General features: G+C 44.6%; 1 protein-coding gene across 1 annotated transcript in view; it reads left to right on the forward strand.

Moving 5' to 3' along the window:
• The window catches only part of LOC144756224 (complement C4-like), a 1111910-nt gene that overhangs the window by 804179 nt on the left and 285685 nt on the right, over positions 1–22046 (forward strand). Inside the window, exon 30 of the mRNA XM_078645841.1 lies at positions 13088–13246. Within this exon, the coding sequence (XP_078501967.1) occupies positions 13088–13246 (159 nt within the window). The remainder of the gene's footprint in view (positions 1–13087; positions 13247–22046) is intronic.

The following is a 22046-nucleotide window of genomic DNA, read 5'->3' on the forward strand; positions in this document are numbered from 1 at the left end:
TTTAGGCTGCAATTGTCGTGAGTGCAAATAATTTTTTTAGATTGAGGTATATACATATATACATGTATTTTATAAGCACTCCAGGGTCCCCGTGTGCGGGCGTGACTATTCAGTGCTTATAACTTTGATGAGGATACCCAAAAAGAGAGCTAGGATTACAGGTAAAGGACTTCCATGGGCTTTGGTTGCTCAAGTCCAGCCAGGTGTCGGGTAGACCTTTCCCTGCTCTAACCCGAGCCATACAAGACGATTGTGACACTGCTAAAGTCACAATCAATTGTGGACTGGTTACTAAAGATTCTCCAGTATTGAATCTTTCCAGTTGTAGAGGTGGGATTACCACTGTAATTATTATAGCAGTGTAAATCAAAAGCGGTAAAGCCAAACCCAAGAGATTGTATTCCAATTCACATCATTGACGATAGAACCAAACTTCAGCCAATCAGAATTCAGCTCCTGCCTCATTTCTCTCCTTCAGAGCCACCACGCCTCAGATTTCTAATCGCATGTCGTGTGAAAGGGAGTTTCCCTGAACTTTGCTCAGTTTTGCTGGAAAATTGCTACTGTCACCTCTGCTGACCTTCAGTTGAACTCTACATCTACAGATCAATCTTACTGGCCTGTACCTTATTCTGGCAGAAATCTAACACATCAGAGGGAACCAAAAAGGTTTATTTAGATCCTGTAAGTCTTGTGGTAAGATGAGGCAGTTTCATTAAGACACTAACTAGGAGTGTCTGTAATGTCCATACTCTGATCATAAACCTAAGGGCTGCAAATATTGCAGAGCTTTTCTGCCAACACTTTAAAAGACAGAGAAGCAAGGCCTTTCTTATAGCTTCAGAAGAAAAATCTACAGAAACCCCAGTCTCTGGAGAAGATGTATCACTAACACCAAAGAAAAAGACCTTGAAGAGAGACAGACATGGTAAGGAGTCGGGCAAGCAGCCACATAAGAAATGATTGAAAGGGACAGAAAAAAGAATTGCTAAATGGAGGCCCGATCGGAATAAGTTGGTCAGACAGCAACTCCAGGCTCATCTTAACAAAATAATTCAGGTCAGAGCCTTCCACTCTTTTTGTAGCAGCCCTACCCTCTGCAGATATCAAAAAGCCTACCTCAGATCCTCCTCACATATCACACACATCGCCTGCAAAAGCATCAACAAAACAATTGACACGACCATTGACAGCTACGGTGCCTACATCTACGATTTCTACTACTACAGTGTCCACTGCATCTTTAACATCAAGGTTGATCTCAACAATGTCTTCATCGTCGTAGAGACCGTATATGGCTGCGTCGTCATCAAAACTGAAGATGGCTGCTCCATCGTCGACAGATGATCAATAAGCACCCTCGTCAATGACCGCTCCGTTAACTGCACAATGGCTACACCAATGACGACTATGGTTCTAAAAGGATAGCCAGATCTGGCAATGATCCATTACTGAACCCTTAATAAGACCAGAGCAAACCTCACTGACCAAGGTTTCCCATTTGCCACTATTACGCCTTCTAGAAATTGGCGGTTTGGATGACAATGAGGATGATGTACATTTTGGGGCTGCAAGTAGCCCATCACAGCTGCATGTAAAATGGCAGGAAATGGATGAGGAATTTGATCAGGGTGTGGCTACTTACTTCAAATGAGATTTCTCTTTTACAAAAAGGCCCTATGACAAAAGAAGATCATATTGGGAGTTTCACAAGGATTATCCATCTGAAGAAACTTTTGAAAAACAGGCATTTCAGGAACCATTGATGCAGGTTCCCATAGCCCTGGTTACAGACCTTCGCACGATCCTTACAAATTATTATAAAAAATGTCCAAGAAAAGGAAACTAAAGCACAAGAGCAGCAGCAAACTTGGATGTACCCAACTGGTATTTTGTCACATTATCCTGAGATAATGACATACGAAAAGCGCTCTGCTGCACAGAAAAGAGACCTTCCACAGCTAAGACATTTGTAACAAATTACTATTCACTATGATCGTATTGATCAGGGCGACGACAATGAAGAACCTGACGAAGGTGAAATACTTAATAATCAGGCTAGCAATACAGGAAGCGAGTCACTATGTTGCACCAATATCTGCCCCCAGCCCTTCCGGCGGACAGTTCAGCACCAGATAGTAATGGGAGCTTCCATAACGTCTTAAAAAGAGCTGCTAAAAGGTTTGATCTGCTATCATCTGTTAAACATTTTCCTATATGATTTCAAAGAAACAACTAGGATATCTGCCAGATCCATCCTATATTTGAGCAGAAGGCCTTAAAGTCAAGAAAAACCCTGCTATGGTGGCAGCCGTAAGGTTGGAGAACATCTGAAAGCGTTGTTTTGCATTGACAGCTATGAGTAAAAGAGAGTCCAGCGTATTAGCCATAGTATACCGGTATGGCCATCAGATGTGGTCCGAATTTTATTGACTACCTGCCACAGTACAAGAAACAAGATGCAAAATCTATCCTTCAGGAAGGAGAGAAGACATCCACAGAGATTATCGATAAAGGAATGGATGTAGCATTGACTGGATTCAGACAAATGGCTGGAGCAGCAGTTTTAAAAAGGCAAGGCTGGCAGAAAGCAACATTGTTTACATCTGAAGTACAATAAAGTTTTTGGGATATGCCGTATAATGGAGAAGTTCTTTTCCGGAAGCTTATAGATGATGGGCTTTAATCAATAAAGGCTGATACGGAAACAGCAAGATCACTAGGAGTTCTCCAAAAACACAGGTTTCAGTCATTCGGAGGTGTTAGGGGTAGACACCAATGCTCCTTCAGAGGAGGCTATTAGTATTAGAGATATCAGCCATATATTCACCAACAACAAGAGTATTGTCAGCAATTCATTCAGCAAAGTTGACCTACACCAGCAACTCTCTCCAGACAACCCAATAGGAGGAAATAGCTGGCACAGGTAGGGGACATGAGTTCTCCAGAAGTCAATGACAAAGTAATGACACCGGTCGCCTCTCTTCAAGTAGCTCGTTTGAATGTGATAGAAACTCTCAACAACTTATACGAAAACTGGAGATCCATATCTTTGGTCTGTTGTATGTTGGATATCATTCAGCAAGGTCACACCCTACAATTTACTCAGTAACCTCCTCGCAGTCAACTTTGCAGGAGGTCACATGAACACCTTTGGGTGTTAAAAGAGAAAATAAAGTCGCAAGCAAAAAGGTCCCACAAGCTCACAGAAACATTGGTTTCTACTCCAACGCAGCCACAGCCCATGCAGGTAAGAGCGGTGGGGCAGAGTGTGGGTGGGTCTTTGACAGAGAATTTCCCCTTGTCGTCGTCCGTCAAAATCTCCCACCCACTCGGACCCACCAACCTACCGCTCCTACCTGCACGGGGCGAGGCTGCTCCAACGTCTTCCTACTGAAGAAGAAATATGGAAAATGGAGACAAGTATTGGATTTGAGACAGCTCAACAAGTACCTCAAAAAGCAATAATTCAGAATGGTTACACTACAGGATATCATTCAGCTGATAATCCTAGGGGATCATATGGCATGGCTAGATTTACAAGATCACACAACATGGTACCAAGGTGCACTCTATTTTTCAATGTTTTTTGAATGATTTTTATCACTGTGCGACCCTGTCATTAGCGCATGTCTGTAAGTGCTGTAATACTAGATAATTCAAGAATGCTAGGATTGGAAAACCGTTCCCAGCAGACGGGAGCACTTAGCTTTAAAACGACAACGTTTTTCTTCCGAATCTCAAATAAATTATAGTGCTCTCCTCTGATGAAATCTTCTCCAAACAATATAAGTGACATTTCTTTTGTGTTTGCTTTTATTCACTCACAACAATGATTTTTATTATTCAAAATCCTTCATTGTATATATCACAATGTACTGCGATGGTCATAAAAACCCAATGCATTTCGGGTCTTCCCAGACCCTTCATCAGGGGTCTCTTAATGCAGTCCAAATGATGTTAAGTTAATACGTTCCAGACATATGATATATACAATGAATGATTTTGAATAATAAAATCATCGTTGTGATTCAACAAATGGGGAATATTGACCTTAGACCTGTTTGCTATCCAGCTTAGTCAGAAATACCAACACTATTCAAGCAGGTTCCTGTGCAAGGGATCCTGGGTGAATGCATTACAGGGTGTGTAGACAGGGATTCTCGTGTATACCTTTCCAACTCTACCTCTGATATCACAGATTCTGAACAAATGGAAGAGAGAACTGTGTTGAATTATCCTAATTACATTGGTACACAGAACTTTTCCTAGCAACACATTGCACTCAAACCAGCCCCAGGATTGCTCTCCAAGAAAAATGGGCAGGTAATACATTTGAATACGAAATCAATCAATTTAGTGGCCTGGCTCCTGAGAACAATGGGTTATATCAGATTAATATCTCTCAACAATGCAGAGACATACTAGCACATGCAATAGCTGATTCCACAAATAGATCATATAAGGCAAAATAGCAAAACAAAATCGGAAATGTTGGTCTACAAATAATTGCCATCCTTTTTCCTCAATATTAGCACAAATATTACAATACCTACTCAACTTAGCTCCCTCTGGCCCAGCTCAATCAGAGTTCATCCTGTAGCAATATCAAGATTTCAGGAGACCCTGGAACTAAAAGTCTTTATGGTCAGACAGGCTCTTAAAATAATTTTTTTAAGGGATATTAAGAGCTTACCCTCCAATAAAAAAATAGCAATTGCATGGCAGCTTAGCACAGTCTTGGCACCATTGATGCGAGAGCCTTTTGAGCCTATACACTAAGCGGACATCAAATATCTTTCACAGAAGACATCTCTCCTCATAGCCCTTACAGGTATTCACATACAAAGACTATACTTGCAATTTAAAAAGGATAGTTTTATTTTACATACTAACCTTCATTTCTTACCTATGGTTCCAATGGATGTTCACCTTAATTAACCTATTGCCTTAAAGACATACTTTTAGAACCCTCCAAACATAGCAGAAAGAGTGCTTCATTCCATTGATGTTAAAATGTGCTTAACATTTTATATCAATATCAAAACAAAAAAAAACTTGATCAGCTTCTGGTCACGAAGACAGAGACAAGATGTGTCCTGAGTTATTATTACAATCAGCAGCTATAGCTTTTTGCCACAAAAAAGCAGGAAGACCGCTTGCAACTAAAGTACGTCCTCATTCAAAAAGAAGTGTGGCAACCTCTACAGCTCTTTTTGATAGAGTGTCATTACCTGACATATGCAGGGCAGCCACATAGACAAACAGACATACATTTACTAGACACTATTGTCTAGATGCAACTGCCAACCAAGATGCAGCAGTGGCTCAAGCAGTTCTTCACAACTTTTTTCAATGAGGTGAGCTATTTTTATAAATTGTAACATGGATATTAATGTATATATAAATGTATTATATATAGAATGCTTATAAATTACACCCCTTATATTATTCTACCCGCCTCTGCAATTTTCTATACATTAGATCAAGTTGTTACTGCTTGCTATTCGGATTCAAGCATGTGAATCTATGAAAAATTCAGTACTGGGAAAACAAAAAGTTACGTATCAGTACACTGTGGTTCTCCATTATTGATATCTTTCATAGATTCACATAGTAGACACCCACCTCCCCTTCAGGCGCTCAGAACATTGATTGACGGAGATATTAGTATTCCATATGTAGTACTCTTGTGCTCTGAAATCTGAGGTCTGGTGGCCCTGGAAGAGTGGAATGAAGCAGGGGCTGCTCTCTGATTGGCTGGTGTTTGGTTCTACCTAGAATGATGTGGATTAGTATACAATCTCATGGGGTTTTCCCTTAATGTTTAGTTTGTTTGACTTGCACTGGTAACTATAATGACCGTGGGCTTCCCACCTCAACGACAGGTAAGATTCAAACATGTGAATCTATGAAAGATATCAATATTGTAGAACCACAGTGTATTGGTAAGTAACTTGTTTTTTTCATCAGCACTAGAATTGCTATTCATTGACACGCCTGTTTACAGTCAACAGACATTTCAAGTGATGCCCTATTGTCCCTTATGGATATACCCTTTGATTGGTACAAGGCAGATTCCACTCTAAAGTGCTTTAACAAGAGCAGGGCCACAGAACGCTCCTTGAGCGTATCTACCATGTCTCACCAGCTGAATGAATCCTACGCTTCCTTTCGCAGTTTCAGTTGGGGTACTCCATACCGACAGCCACTTCAGCCTCAGCAAAGTACCCAGCAGTTTCACGGGTCAGAGTGTGGTGACTCCCAGTCAGGGACAACATGCGCGCGTCCTCCCTCCACCAACCCACCCCCACCCCCCAGAACCCTGTGTCCCAAAAGCAAATATACCTACAAAAACCCTTTCGCGTGCTCTTAGTGGAGCACAATCACCCTTCTGAAGGCAGAATCCAATGCCTCTCACCGGGTTACCTCGCCATAACATCTGACAGGTAGGTGCCACAGATTGACAAGAAGGGATAATCCTACACTTCACAGCCACTCCCCCACACCTTCTACTATCCCCTGGAATGGCTGACGGAAAGCCATCTGCCCATCTCACTGAGAGGAGTGCAAGCCCCTTTTGGCCAAAAGGGCTATCAAGAGCAGGGTGCCAGCTATCAAGAGGGTGCCTGTGCCAGAAGAGGGTTGTGGTTGTTATTCCCGCTACTTTCTGGTGACAAAGAAGGACGGAGGTCTTCATTCTATTTTAGAACTGCACTTTCTCTCAAAATGCCTAGCGTAGCACAGGTTTTGTCTGCCCTTGACCCCGGAGACTAGATGGTGGTGTTGGATATGCAGGCCTCCTATTTCCATACACCAGTCCAGCAGGCCCATCAGCTCTACCTACGGGATGAAGGTGGTAGCAGCCACCTTCAGAGGTCAGTTTTTCCCTACCTCGATGACTGGCTGTTGAAGGTTGGCTTGCACTAGACAGTCGTCAAAGACCTCCATACTACGGCGAACCCTCCTGTCATCTTTGGGGTTCACTGTCAGTGTTCGGAAGTCATACCTGACTCCTTCTCAGTCACTCAGCTGTTTTGGCTAATCCCCACTCCCACCTTTGAGATTCTTTGAATTACTTATATATTTGCATTTGCCATATTCGCGCAGCGCGAGTACAGGTCGCAGGCGCCCTTAATCTTCTAGAGACATTGGGAATATTAGGTAGAGCTTACCTGCACCATAATAGTTTTGCCACCCGCGCTTTGCGGGACAGAGGGATACTTGGGGCTTACTGGGAACGCTTCGCGCCGTCTCTGGCCGCCATATTGTGTGTGGGTATCCAGGAGGGGAGAATTCCTAGGCGCCATCTTGGGTGAGGGGCCAGCGGCTTGCCCTCACAGGACTCCCACGTTCGGAGGAGGAGCTTATATAAGCAGTAAACCTCTCCGAGTCGGGTAGACTTACTGGCTTGCTGCGCGCTTGCGTGACTCGCTATTGCTTTTGAGTGCCTTTTGATTTTAGCTTTTTAAAAATATATTTGCATTTGCCATATTCGCGCAGCGCGAGTACAGGTCGCAGGCGCCCTTAATCTTCTAGAGACATTGGGAATATTAGGTAGAGCTTACCTGCACCATAATAGTTTTGCCACCCGCGCTTTGCGGGACAGAGGGATACTTGGGGCTTACTGGTAACGCTTCGTGCCGTTTCTGGCCGCCATATTGGGTGTGGGTATCCAGAATTCCTAGGCGCCATCTTGGGTGAGGGGCCAGCGGCTTGCCCTCACAGGACTCCCGCGATCTACGGTATTTAAGATGGACTCCACCCAAGCGCGCAGCGTAGGCGCGCAGCGGGCGCGTCTTAGGCGCGCCGGAGGTGCACCAGAGGTAAGCCCGTTTGCGCCCGTTCCCGCAACGGGCGTGTTTAGGGCCGGTTATGCTGCCTCTCCTCTCTCCCCTCGTAAAGTCTACTCTAAGGCAGAGCTTTCACAGCTTGACCCAGGTCGAATAAACAATGCCCAACAGGACAATAATGTTTGCAAGCCGGAGGTGCTTGCTTGTGGCCTGCTTAACGTCCGGTCTCTTTGCAAGCATCATGTTGAGATCACACTTCTCATTGAGTCCTTTGGGCTGGATGTGCTCTTCCTCACGGAGACATGGACGCGGGCAGATAGTGATGTAGAACTTGGACTGGCCTGTCCATTGGGCTACAAAATTAAGCACACTCCCCGCCGGAAGAATAGAGGGGGAGGAATAGGTTTCATATTTAGAGAAACTCTGGCCATTACTCAGTTGGAGATCAAGGAGGTGTTGGGCTTTGAACTTATGGGGTTTTCCTTTAGTGATCAAAAAGGAGTATTGCAATCTGGAGTATTATGCTACAGACCGCCAGGCAATACACTATCAACTCTGTCTGAGTTAATTGATCTTATCTATGATCTTTCAAACTCCCATACTAGACTAATTGTTCTGGTAGATTTTAATAAGTGGCCGAATGGGCCTCTAGATACAGCCTATAGTGATCTATGCCAGGCCTGCAGCAATATTCAGCTGCAGCAGCTGGTACTTTCTACGACCCATTTGAAGGGCCATATCCTGGATCTAGTTTTTGCAGACGCCTCACAGGTGGTGGTGAATGACATAAGCCCCCAGTGTTGGACGGACCATGCACTAGTCTCCTTTTCTCTCCACCTCCCGGCAGGGTCTCTGAGAGATGTCAGGTCGGGACCTACTAAAGTTTGTAGGCCGTGGTCCAGACTCTTAAAAATCCCCGTTTTACCAACTTTACTTCCCGGAGGGTTCTCTCTGGGGAGTAACATAGAAGAGAGTTATTCTAGTCTGTGCCTACAAATTTCCAACTCTCTGGATAAGGTGGCCCCTCTACGTAGATCAAGGGACAGACAGAAACGTGCTATGCCTTGGTACTCTAAGGACCTTCTGCAGCTGAAGCAGCGATGTAAACGGGCAGAAAGGGCCTCGAGGAAGCACTATTCTGACCCGGCAAGAGCTCTTTTCAGGCAGACGCTGTTGAAATATAAAGCACAGATTAAGTGTGCAAAAGCCACCTACCTCGAGGAATCGTTGAATCAGGCGACTAATAAGTCGCAGACCTTGTTTAAGATCGTCAACGATCTTTCTCGTCCGGCATGTGCCATGAATAATATTCCAGCCTCTCAGGCTCTTTGTGATTCCTTGGCAGCCGCATATGAAGATAAGATCACAACCATCCTGGGTGGGCTGTCTAGGCCGGATTCCCAGCCTCTGTTGCTTCCTGCCACCACACCCTTACTGGGTGATTCGGAAGGTTTGACCGGCCGGCCACAGCTGAGCTGCTTTTCTCTTCCTCCATTTGATGACTTTTGTAAATTAGCACAGGCTGTGTCGTCGGGCTCTCCTATGGACCCACTACCTCATAAATTCTGGAAACTTTTCCAGGAGGAACTCTTTCGCCCATTGTACTTGGTTTGTCTTCAGTCTTTCGATACCGCTATGGTTCCGGAGTGTTGGAAATTGGCGGTGGTCTCCCCTCTCCTGAAGAAGCCTACGCTTGACCCCACCTGTCTAGCAAGCTATCGGCCTATTTCCCTGCTCCCTTTTCCGGTTAAGATCATGGAGAAGGTGGTCACCCAGTCTCTGTCCAGATTTCTGGAAGATAACATCTATCTGGATGTGGCCCAGTTCAGTTTCCGACCAGCACATGGTACGGAATCCGCACTGGTGGTCGTGTTGGACAATCTTCGTTCGCGTGTCGACACTGGTCGGGCAGCTTTTTTAGTGCTGCTCGACATGTCGGCCGCATTCGACACGGTCAGCTACACTACTCTCATTAGTAGACTGGAGGAGATTGGGGTAACAGGGTTGGCACGGGACTGGTTAGTCTCGTATCTCCATAATAGGCAACAGGTGGTGGCATTGCCTCCTTTTAGATCAGGAGTCCGTAAAGTGGGACAGGGCGTGCCCCAGGGCTCAGCCATCAGCCCTATCCTGTTTAACTTATATATCCGCCCTCTGATCCACTTGATAAGATCTTTTGGTGTCACGGTAATTAATTACGCCGATGACACTCAGCTGGTCTTCTCCCTGGAAGGCAAAGATGCGGTATCTCTGGAGACTTTTCATCGCTGTATGACAGCAACAGCAGACTGGTTGCGTTCCAACTCTCTCCAGTTCAATGGGTCTAAAACAGAGGTGTTGTACTGTTCAAACGACCGTGTTCCGCGCTCCCTGCCAGAGGACTTCTGGCCTACTTCTTCGTTGGGAGCGGTGACAGCAGCGGAATCTGCTCGTAACCTGGGGGTCATGTTTGGCCCCAATTTACAACTGGACGCATTTGCTAATAAAACGGTGGCCACATGCATGATGCTGTTGCGTATGCTGAGGAAAGTTCTTCCTATGCTCCCGGAACAGGCTAGAACAGAGGTAGTGAGCGGGATTTTTCTTAGCAGGTTAGATTACTGCAACGCACTGCTTCTGGGAGCGCCTAAAAATCTGATTGGTAAACTGCAGCGCATACAAAATATGGCAGCTAAACTCTCACTGTCTCGATCGCGTGCTGCCTCTTCTACTACAGCGCTGTTAGACCTTCATTGGCTGCCTGTTCAGCAGCGTATTCTATTTAAAGCATATTGCTTGGTTTTTAAAGCCTTGCATGGACAGGGACCTGTCTTGTTGCAAAATCTTTTCTCCTGGTATTCTACCTCTCGAACTCTATGATCTTCGGCATGTCTGGTAGTTGTTCCCAGGATCCAGAGGTTAAGGATGGGAGGCCGTTCCTTCGGGTTTTCAGCTGCTAAGCTTTGGAACTCTCTCCCGTTTTCCCTGAGGAGTCAGGGAGAACTTTTGCCGTTTAAGAGAGGGTTGAAGACCTATCTCTTTCCAGGAGCAGTATGATCCTTGTAGGTGTACTTTAGCTATGTATAGTCAAAGCGCCAGGATACCCTTTGGGTGACAGTGTTGCGCTATAGAAGTATGCAATACATACATACATACATACATACTTAACCCAAACCTTAGTGGGGCTTTTCAGTTCTGCTTCTGCAGCTCTCCTGGAGAATTGATCACCTTGATGCAGGGACCTTCTCTGTATAGAACATACCACCTTGTGCACAGAAAAACCTATTCAAAAAGAAATATTTGATAATTCTCTGTCAAGAGGTCATTGTAGTAAGATTTTGACACATTTGTCTAGACCCTTGAAGCATGTCAGTTTTTTCCCCCTGTTAGAACCCTCACCCTTGACAAAGGTGAACATTGAACATTGTGCTTACTCATACAAGTTTGTGCATGGACCTGATATGGGAGTACTGATCGCAATGGCTCCATCCACAAGTTTCTCTAGATCCCTGAGTAAGCAGATGATTCAAATCTTTCCAGGTTTTATGGGGTTAACTCATCAACAATTTTGTCTTAGACATTGACACTAGTGCAGCAACTTCACAACAGGCCGACAGTGATATACTCAGATTCAAATTGATACTAATAAAATTTCCCTGAAAACAGAGGCGATATTCTCAGTTGTCTCCAAATTCTGAGTCATGCAGTGTCTTCACAACTCCAACATATGACTCGAATTGAGGGATCAATGAACATTCACCAGCATTCACCAACCTCACCGAGGATTACATTTAAGATTAGTTTGAATTGAACCTCAAGCATTGCGATACACTAACGAATGGAAAGACGAAGGTTGCCATTGACGGCGTCTCAGGATAAGTTATTGATCAATACAATCAAATTTAGAACCATTCTGTTAAGCATTGGCAGTTGCAACATTTTGTGCATAGGAGGATAAATCCCAAGTTACTGGTTCTTTCATATTTTATAGTGGACTTGTTTTATGCACAAAAAAGTGGTGTCGTAGACTCAACACAGGGGAAGGAAGGCTAACTCTAATCTCTCTTAATGAGCCATTAAGTGGTAAATCATGGGATGCGTCAGGTGGTAGAATGGTTTGCTGAGGCCATCATGGTAGCAACAAACACAGGAAAAACATAAACATCAAGGGTATATTGAACAAATATTTATGCAGCGCATCAAGCCACCTCACTACGCTGCGTGAAAGAGCAGGAATGCGCTGTATTTAAATTCATAAAGGGGTACCTTCCTACACAAAAAGAATCCAAATGGGCATTTTCCTTTTTCTCACAGTGCAGCACTCGTAGAAAGTGGAAAAATTTAGGAGAAATTAAGATATTTCTCTTCGTGATACCTCACCTGGGGAAGGTTTGCATTTTGACAGATTCTCTGGACTTACATTAGCGGTAAATCTGTGAATGCACCAAAATCCATGGGTGGATGCATGGACACCCACGCTTCCCCCATGGAATGCCTCCCTGGGGCAGAGCGACGTAAGGCATCAATTTGTGCTGCCTTGCGTTACTCCAGATTTATCAAGCCATACAGGGCCACCAAAGTCGCTTTGCTTGGCTTTGTAAATCTCATTTAGGTTTTGCGTCACACTTATACCCCCTTGAATCGTGTAAGGGTGACACAAACCTTGATAAATCTGGCATCAAGTATATAGATTTTAAAAAATTTGAGTTAAAATGACAAGGAAACTGTAATGAAGTAAGAAGTTCCAATAAGTTATTAGTGTTAATCACATATGCAAGTGAAAAGATCTTGGGAATATGAAGGGATTTCCCATTACCTTCCAGCGAATTCTACCTGCTCTCCCTGGAAAGGATGTTGGACTGATACAGTGCCTATCATTGGATAGGATCCATAATCCACAGGAATAAATACCTCCTGCAAATTTCGAAAAACAATTTACAAGTTTTATATATTTCCTGTGAAATATGGATTTTGAAACCTCTGTTACTGTGCGGAATAACAGTAGCCAAATAAGGACAATTTGAATATTTATGACTATGTGGGGCATCAAACTATATTTTGTGTGTTCTTGATGATGGGCATTAAGGGACGAGTAAAGGATTTCAGGCAGACAGTATTGCAACAGTGTAAATGAAGAAGAGGGTTTTGCAATTGTGGCAGTCACCAAAAGAATAAAGGGGTGCAGGTGCATCACAACAAAGAGAGGCTGGAGAATGTACTTAAATGAAGATATGATTAAAAAAAGAAGTTATGTTACACCTGGGATGGAGGTGTTTTTAAGGTGAGATAGTAATACCAATTCTGTTTTACTTAAGGACACTGTGGTTGCTTTGGAGGCCCTTTCTCGCTACTGGACGAAGACCTACTCAACAGAGGGAGGGAATCTTGCTCTCACTATCTCTTCCCCACAGAGAAATTTCAATACCAGACTTCGCCTGGACAAACACAGTAAACAAGTGCAAGAGCAGTTGCAGGTAAGTCTTCGGAGCCACTGAACTGGTTTCAGTCTTTAGATGGTAATCCACCGGTGCTTTGGAGAACACACACATGCAGTTCACAGCCTATAACACACGTAAGCAAACATGCAGCAACATTGAGCACAATAGTCATCAGCCACAAACCCACAGTGATTTCTCGACCAATTCCGCGATAGCTCATAGCATATGCCGCTGTCATACATTAAATTACCGGCACTAAAGAAGCCATGATCCAAACAAACAACATCAGACATACCTGACTTCCCTCACTAATATTGATCCTAACACATGCTGAGAATGAACGACTTGGTGAGGGTCAGAGCTATAGCCTCTGTTTTGAAAAGTGGAATACAAGCATAGATACGCATAATAAATTGAAACCCAGATGCTTATGTTAGGCTAATCTTTCTTCATCCTGTGTCCCTATTATTATAGTGTAGTATGTGCCTGTAGGCAGGAAAGGCAGAACTGTGACCTCATGATTAGGCACATTGTGAGGCAGTTTGTTTTGGTGTACAATGCACTTCTCTTCCAGGGGATCCTCATCAATAGTCATAAGCACTGAAGAGTCCCGCCCACGTGTGTGGATCCTGGAGAAACAGCCAATTGCATAGAAATACATCACTAACAAGAAGTGACCATAATTTTTTTTTCCAAAAACATTTTTTTAATGGAAAAAGAAAAGGAATATGAGACATTGTTTTTAGTAGGCTGCAATGCAACACATAGAAGATAAAACTGGCACAATGCCTTTAAGAACCTCGCAGAACCTCACAGTACCCCCTGTATCCCATAATGCTAGTTGGGTCCGTTCATTTTTCCGGCTCCTAGAAACAAGATACTGGGGCACTCAGCTCTGCCTTTTTGGACAAAGTTTTTTAGAAATCTTTGCAAATACGGTATTTAGAGGTTCAAAATGTCTTGTTACTTAGGGTAGTTTGACACCTCTTTCTGACAGAAAATTATTTATTTTTTCTGTTAAAAATGTTTTCATTTTTTGCGAAGTGACCTTCCGGTGGAAAAAGAAGACACAGTGAGACCCCAACAGGCTCTGCATTATGTGACTTCTAGAGGATCACATTCCTGATTCTTGTACCCATTGACAATCTTAATCCAGAAAAAACTTTGAAGGATCAACAGAAAATCAGACTACAAGGGTTGCAGCAAAGGAAGGAAGAACATGCTGCCAGATCTTCTAGAAGCCATGGAGAAGGTCAGTCTTCTACTAGAGCTTCTTCTTCCCACTCCAAAGACTTCCTAAGAGGTAGATCCAAGGAAAAAAGGCATCAGAGGAAGAGACATTGCTCCTGCTGGACATCGAGAAGCATTACGTAGAGGAGCATAAGGTTGCAGACTGGACACATAACAATTTGCTTGCGCTCATCAGCTACAAAGTCGAGACACTCTACAGCGAAAGAACACTGTCAGTTGCCATTGTAAACACCTCCTTCAATGATAAGACCTCAGTTGTTGATACTGAAACCACCTCCGTCTATGGTAAAGTTACCTCTGTCGATGTCGAGACTGCCTACGCCAATGACGACACCACCTCAATCAAGGTCACAGCCACCCCCATCGACATCAAGACCACCGCAGTAGACGTTGAGATCATCTCTGTCGACACTCAAACCTCTTTCCTTAACAACATAAATACCAACTTGAACGTCAAAGCCACCACATTCATCAAAAATGACATCTCCAAGGAGCTTCGTCCAGAGAGACCTACCACTCCAGATTCGAAATACTCCCAAACATATTCTCGATCACGTCATACACTAAAAGTAGTGCCTTTTGGGACATTGTTTTATGGTACATCTTCACCAGGGTGAGCCACGCCACCTAACTTTTCTCCAGATTCATTAATATCTCCAATGCTATCACCTATAATATGCCTGGCATCTCCTTCTGTCCTCACAAGTCCAGAGGACAGACCACAGTTGACTCATAGACATCGTTCTAAGTCCAGACATAGTTTTTGAAAAAGCTCTAGAGAAAGAAGCTGCTTGTCTCACTATAGATCAAGAAGATCTAGTACAAGCTATCGCAGAACGCTCTCTCCTTATAAACCAAAACCTCAAGATCTTTAATCAGAAATTATTATTCCACAGCTTCCTCTAACACATTTTCACCATGACTATGTCCAATTGATGGATGACTTGATAACTTTAAATGAGGTGCTTGTAAGAGGTGCAGCTAATTTGAACATTACTATGTCTGCTCCTACTCCATCTACATCAGTCGTCTTTGAAACCTTATATCAAAGAACTTTACCAGACCTCTCCTCCCTCTGATCCCGGGTCTTCTTGAATCTGCAATGCAAATATTCCTGACACCTGCATCTACAAATTTGGCTCTATATAAGCTCTTGAAGAATTATAGGCCTCCTGACCACGATCGTCTTTCTCAGGGCAGATCCACCACCAGATTCTGTAATTGGGGCTGCAGCAAGGAAGTCACACATAGTAGCACCACTGTCTTCCATACCACCGGATAAGGAAAGCAAAAGTATAGTCTCTCTGGGAAGAGAAATGTGTAGAACATCAGCGTTTACAATGCCCTTTAAGGGAGGTATGATCAATCTCTTTGGGATTCCCTACAAAGGTTACTGTTAGAAATGGCGATTTCCGGCTGGCTAAGGCTTGCGCCAAAGCCAGGCAGAAACCACCATTCTACGTCAGGGCAAGGAAGTCACCCGCCAAAGATAACCCCTGCTCACCCCCTTGGTAGCTTGGCACAAGCAGTCAGGCTTATCCCGGAGGCGATGTGTAAAGCATTTGCGCACGCACCCACCAGCAACAACATCCAAGGCCCCCCACAAAAGGAACTCCACACAAGGTTATATCAAAAATAGCCTTTGTATTCTCCAAACACATCATAATCATAATCACAGGATGTACATTGTGCCAACTGGCACGGGCAATATTTACAAGGGATTATATACACGGGACAGGGCCATGTGGACCACTGTCAGGAATAAGCACTTTTAGAACTAGCACTTTTAGAACATATAATACTTGTAGCACCAAATAGCAAATGTAGCACACAACCAGTAACCACTGGTAAAAGGTAAGTACCTCCTACGCAATCCTAACCTCCTTAGGCATATATCACGCAGGGAACCATGAACTCACTAGTATAACCCATACTAGATAAAACAACCTCCTAAGCATAAACATATGTCTAGAGGTATCAGAACACAGGGTGCGCAAAACATACTACACACAGTACATTTCCTAACACCCAAAGCATTAGCGCATAAATCACATTTAGTACATAAATCACATTAGGGTCCAGGTGGCGCCACTTCGCCAAAACCTAAACGTAGCAGCTGCCCACTACTTGCTGGGCAGCTGGGGACAATAGCGAGGGGCCTAAACGCTGCAGCTGGCACTAAGTGTTGCACAGCTGGGGAAGGCCAAAGTAGGGGCGAAGGAGTGCGCCTCACTCCTGAGTCACATAGAGCCAGTCCCTAGGAAGGAAAAACCTAAACATATCAGCTGCCCGCTACTTGCTGGGCAGCTGGGAACTCAAAACTGCGACTGGGGCTTTCACTGGTCCTATGGAGCAAAGACTGTGCAAAAACGTTGGAGCCCTCTAGGCTCTAAAACAATACTGCACATGATGGAGCCATCTGGCTCTGGACCAAAGAATGCACAAAACGTGGGAGCCTTCTAGGCTCTGAGATCAACTGTGTGCATTGGAGCACTCTGGCTCTACAAATGAACATGGGTCCCCTGGAGCCCGCTGGCTCCACAACTATTGATGCGCCATATAGGTAGCAAGAACTGGCCCCCCCAAGGCGTGGAGCGCACGGACGCTGACACAATGATTGGGCTAGCGCTGGGGAGTGTGCTGGCGCTTTCAATAAATGGGCACATGGTGGTGCCAAACGGGGCTCTTACAATATATGCCCCCAAAGTACATATGCCCCAGGCTCCTCACGGAGGCTCTCTAAAGTCATTACTGCCCCCTAAGTAAAAAGAATGCTCCACTGTTGGAGCGAAATGGCTCTGTGGGGGGACACGGGCCCCCGGGACCGCAGGACCCATTGAAACAAAAGAGGGGCGGCGGTGTAGCGGCCCCCAACCGCAGGCAGGCTCAAACCATCAGAAAGGACTTTGGGCCACTCTGGAGCGGCCCGCTCTGCTGGCGGGACCGCTCCCTCTCTGCCTCCCCCCACCCGGATTCCTTGGCTGACTAACCGGCTGGGGGGTGGAGGCAGAAGTCTTCAATCGGCGGCGGTAGTGGAGCTCTCCCGATCCCTGGGAGCCCCGCCCGACAGCACCCTTGTTCACCCGGTCCCCCATCTCGGGACCGGGACTCAGAGTGGAGACTGTGCGGCTCGGCGGCTTCTCTTTCGCGGGCCTTCCTCCTTCCCGCGCTCCCCCAATCAGAGCGCGGCTTCGGGCGGGACTTCCCTTCAAAGCCGGAAGTCCTGCCCCGCGTCAGGCACTACGGTGCCTGACTTGCTGTGTGCGGCGCGAGGGCCGCGGCGGTAATTTTTGGGGCACAGAGAGGGGTAGGCACCCTCGAGGTTTAAAATAAAAGTAGAAACGGGGTGGGCACCCGTTAAGGCGCCTATAAAAAGGGGTGGCACCCTTTCATAAAAATATAACTGCGGCCATAATCAGGGTAGGCACCCGAATTAAAAATACAACTGCGGGCATAATGCAGGGTAGGCTCCTGCCAGCAAAATATATCAATTAGCGGGGTTGGCACCCGCCAGGCAGGATCACGGGGAAAATCCCTCCCCAGGGGATTTCCTCCTAAAGGGTTAAAAAAACAGGACAAGCACAGCGCACCTAGGACACTAAAAGAGGCATCAAGGTCCTGGGGCAAAGAAAGGGAGCAACCAGCTCCTCAGCAAAGGGGAGTCCTCCAGTCCCCCAGGCAAGGCAGAGGGGTCCCAGAGAAACAAGATCTTCAAGGCATCCAGGGGCTGGGCAGGGCCCAGGGTGGCAAGCCTTCCCCTCGGCCCCAGCAGCAGCACGCCCCTGGTAGATTCTAGTCGGGAAACAAGAACATTTAACATGAGGTCACAGCCTCTTTTTATACACAAACATCCTTTGTTGTCAAAGGTGAAGGCAAGGGGCGAAATAGACACAACTGGTTCCTGAGCACTTGGTTTTGCTCAGCCCCTCTGCCTATTCACAGGGTGGGTCAGGGACATCAGACACACCACAGGAGGTGGAGCCAGCATTGTGGAGGGAAGGCCCAGCCCTATTCAGGTCCCAGGTGCACCCCTCCCTCACATCAACATGCAGATCTCTCCATTCACCGCCGAGGCAGACCCATCCGGATTCTTAGAGCCAGGCACACCAGCCAGTTCCAGCCAATCACAAGCCAGACAGCCAATTCACATTTACTGCACAGGCAGGCCAACTTCTAGAAGTGGCACTTCCACACTAGACATATTAAAGCTGCACACATCATTGCGCAGCATTCAATCTCATGAATTTGCACATACCAAACTCAACTTTGCACTCCCCACGCATCAGGAACTACCATGGACACTCATATCCCCATGCATTCCTATGGGAGGGCAGGCCAATCTCACACACACACTCAGAGAGCGCACACACTTTACACTGCGCCACAGTGCTAAAGTGCGCAAAGACCAGAAATCACTATAATGATGTAACATTAAAAGGCAAAAAGTTCAGGGGTGAACCTGCCAGAAGGGCTAAGTCCAACAGTTACGGATAAACTCACTAAAGAAGACAGGCAAGATTTTCAGGCTGGCATTAATGAGGGAATGCTTATATCAAATCAAATTATTAGTTCAGCTGCTGACATATCAGATTTATCTGCTCATGGTTACTACCATGGTATTTGGCGAATCTCATGACTTAGACTAACAGGTCTAAAACCGTAAGCGCAAAATAGAACCCTGAACCTGACAATCTCAGGAAAAACACTGTTTGGATCTCAATAGATGACGAAATGTCACAGATGAAGACTGAATTGGATACAATAAAAGTTGTGGGCCTAGAAAAGAAAAAATAATTTAGAAGGAGGTAAAGGCCCAATGATAGCTGCTACAATCCTCAGGGGGTTCAAACCCCTCACTGGTTGCACCACAAGCAGCAACATCTCCTAAAACAGTCATACCATCCAAAGGAACAGGGTGTCAACATCAGCAATCTGCAGCGGGATAGGCTCTAAACAATGACAATGAGTGACATCTTCCCCCAGATCCATCAGTCACTCAGGTGGGAGGAAGTATTGTAACATGATTTTCAGAGGGGCTGCTGATAACTGCACCCAGATGGGTCTTTAATAGTGTTCGGAGTGGCTGTTCTTTTCTTTTCAAGTGCCTTTCCTCCAACCAAAGCGTCATCTTATCAACAAGTTCTATTTCAGGAAGAGGTGAACATTTTACTACAGAATAAAAACAGTGGAGGAGGTTCCTTTGCTTCAAAAAGGATTGGTGGTGTATCCTGATACTTTTTGTTTCAGGAAAAAGGATCAAAACAGGAAGCAAAACATTTGCAGAATGGATGGCTGTAGTCACACCACATCTGAGAAAACAAAAGATATTAATCTACTTTTACATAGACAACTTTCTATAAAAGAAACCTCCTCAAAAGAAACAATGAGCCATTTTCAAGTATGTCTCCATACATTAACCAAGTTAGATCTTCCAGTACAATATCATAAATAGGCAATAATTGTCAAGATTTAAAAAACAAGACAGTCATTTTCAGAAATAAAGTCCATCCAAAATAGTCTCCAAAAGTTGTTGTGTGATAAGCTTCTCTTTATTCAATTTGTTTCTGACAAAATACAGCCACCACGTTTCGTTCACACTCAAGCTTCTTCAGGGCTGTAATATAAAAAAATCTGAATAACAATTTCTTTTTAAACATTCAGTTACACACTACACAATTAAAAACACTTAATTGTATAATTACAGACAACTTCAGAAAACCTATAACCTACCCAGTTCAAAATATACACTATCTGAGGACTAAAATAGATACTCAGTCCAAAAAAGTGTTTACCTTCAGAGGAGACTGCTATCAATCCAACTGAAGTGTTGCATTCTATTGCAAGTTAATCATCCAACTGCTCAACAGATTTTTTCTCTGTTGTGATTGATGGCATCTTGCAATTTTTCTAGTTTCTCATGCCAGCCTTCACATGAGACCTTTACAGCAGTGTATAGGGGACCAGTGGAACCAGTTCTTGAACAGTTGGGGAAAAAAATGACTATCACAATCAACCATCCAATCACTTTCATAGTGGACCAAACTGAAAAAAAATTATGAACGGGACCTCATTCCATCAGTTCTCCCAGTTAGAGATGCATCCCAAAAAGGATAGGGAGCACACTGGGCCGTTTAGGGATCCAAGGACTATGGTCACACAAAGGGAAGACCTACCACATCAACCTACTAGACTTGAGAGAAGTTCATCTGGCTTTAAAATTTTGTCTTCCAGTAGTCAAAACGACTTTTCTGCATGTTCAGAAGGGCAATAAATAATGTACTACCAGAAAAAGCAGAGAGGGAGGCATTCAAGACCTCTGTCCCTAGAGTCACAAACCATATGGGAATGGCTTATTGCAAGGAACTTGACAATTACAGCTGTCTGTGGCTCCCAGGTGGCCAAAATATGGAAGCACCACGCTCAGTTGAAACTTCCAAGAAAACAATGACTGGATTCTAAATGACAAAATTGTAGAAGACATTTTCTAAGAAAGGGGATGTCCCCAAATAGACTTACTTGCTGATATAAAAAATAAAAAATGTCAAGACTACGCCTCCAGATATTTCCAGCCAGGCACAAAGGGGAATGCTTTTGTGATATACTGGTCCAAGAAATTCCTTCACGCATTTCCACCAAATCCACTCATTCCGACAGTTCTGGTCAAATATTACCGGTCCAGAACTAGGATGCTAATGATCATACCAGAATGGCCTTATGGGTGGTGGTTTACAGACCTTCTTCACTTATCAGAACGACCACGCACGAGTTTGGCTTGCAGACAGGAGTTTGGGTATCAGATCCTGCACCTCAACTTTCCATCACTGAACTTCATGACATGGCTCCTGAATTCCTGCAATATAGCCATCTAGGTCTCCCAAAAAATAGTGCATGATCATTTTACAACCTTCCTCAAGAAACTCATATGCCTTTAAGTGGAAGAGATTTAGCATATGGTGCATACAGAACAGCCACAATCCTTCCTCCTGTCAAGAAAGTATACTGATACCATATCGTCTTCATCTGGCAAGGTATGGGCTACAGTTTTTTTCTGTTAAAGTTCACTTTGTGGCAATAACTGCCTATAAGAGATCTTCAGCACAAGTTTCTTTTGTAAAAATACCTGTGACTAAAGAATTTCTAGAAGACATTAAAACTGGTTTTACACCAGTTAAGTTCCCTTCTCCTCGTTGGGGTCTTAACATTGTACTCTCTAAATAAGTGGGAACAACAAAGAAACAGACAATTCGATGCCACTTTGAGGCCTATGTACTAATTGTGTTAACTTTATTGGTGGTTTGTTACTTGTAACACACATGTACTTTTAAGTTGTATAAGAGGTTACCTATGCTATGTGTGGTTCTGTTGCCCTGGGCTCACTATGCACTAATCTTATCAGACACCGAAAACTCAATCCCCTCCTCACAGGAACTCTGCGACGCTCTAGTATACCACTTCCACAACAAGCTAGCCACCATATACAGGAACTTTGACCACAACCCACTGACCCCTCCAGCCTCCCCCTCCCAGTCACCGACCACCTGCTCACCTCATTGGAACAGCTCAGCACACCGGACTCTACTGTCTT

This window comes from Lissotriton helveticus, chromosome 5_1 (genome assembly GCF_964261635.1).
Source record: "Lissotriton helveticus chromosome 5_1, aLisHel1.1, whole genome shotgun sequence".
NCBI classification, from domain to species: domain Eukaryota; kingdom Metazoa; phylum Chordata; class Amphibia; order Caudata; family Salamandridae; genus Lissotriton; species Lissotriton helveticus.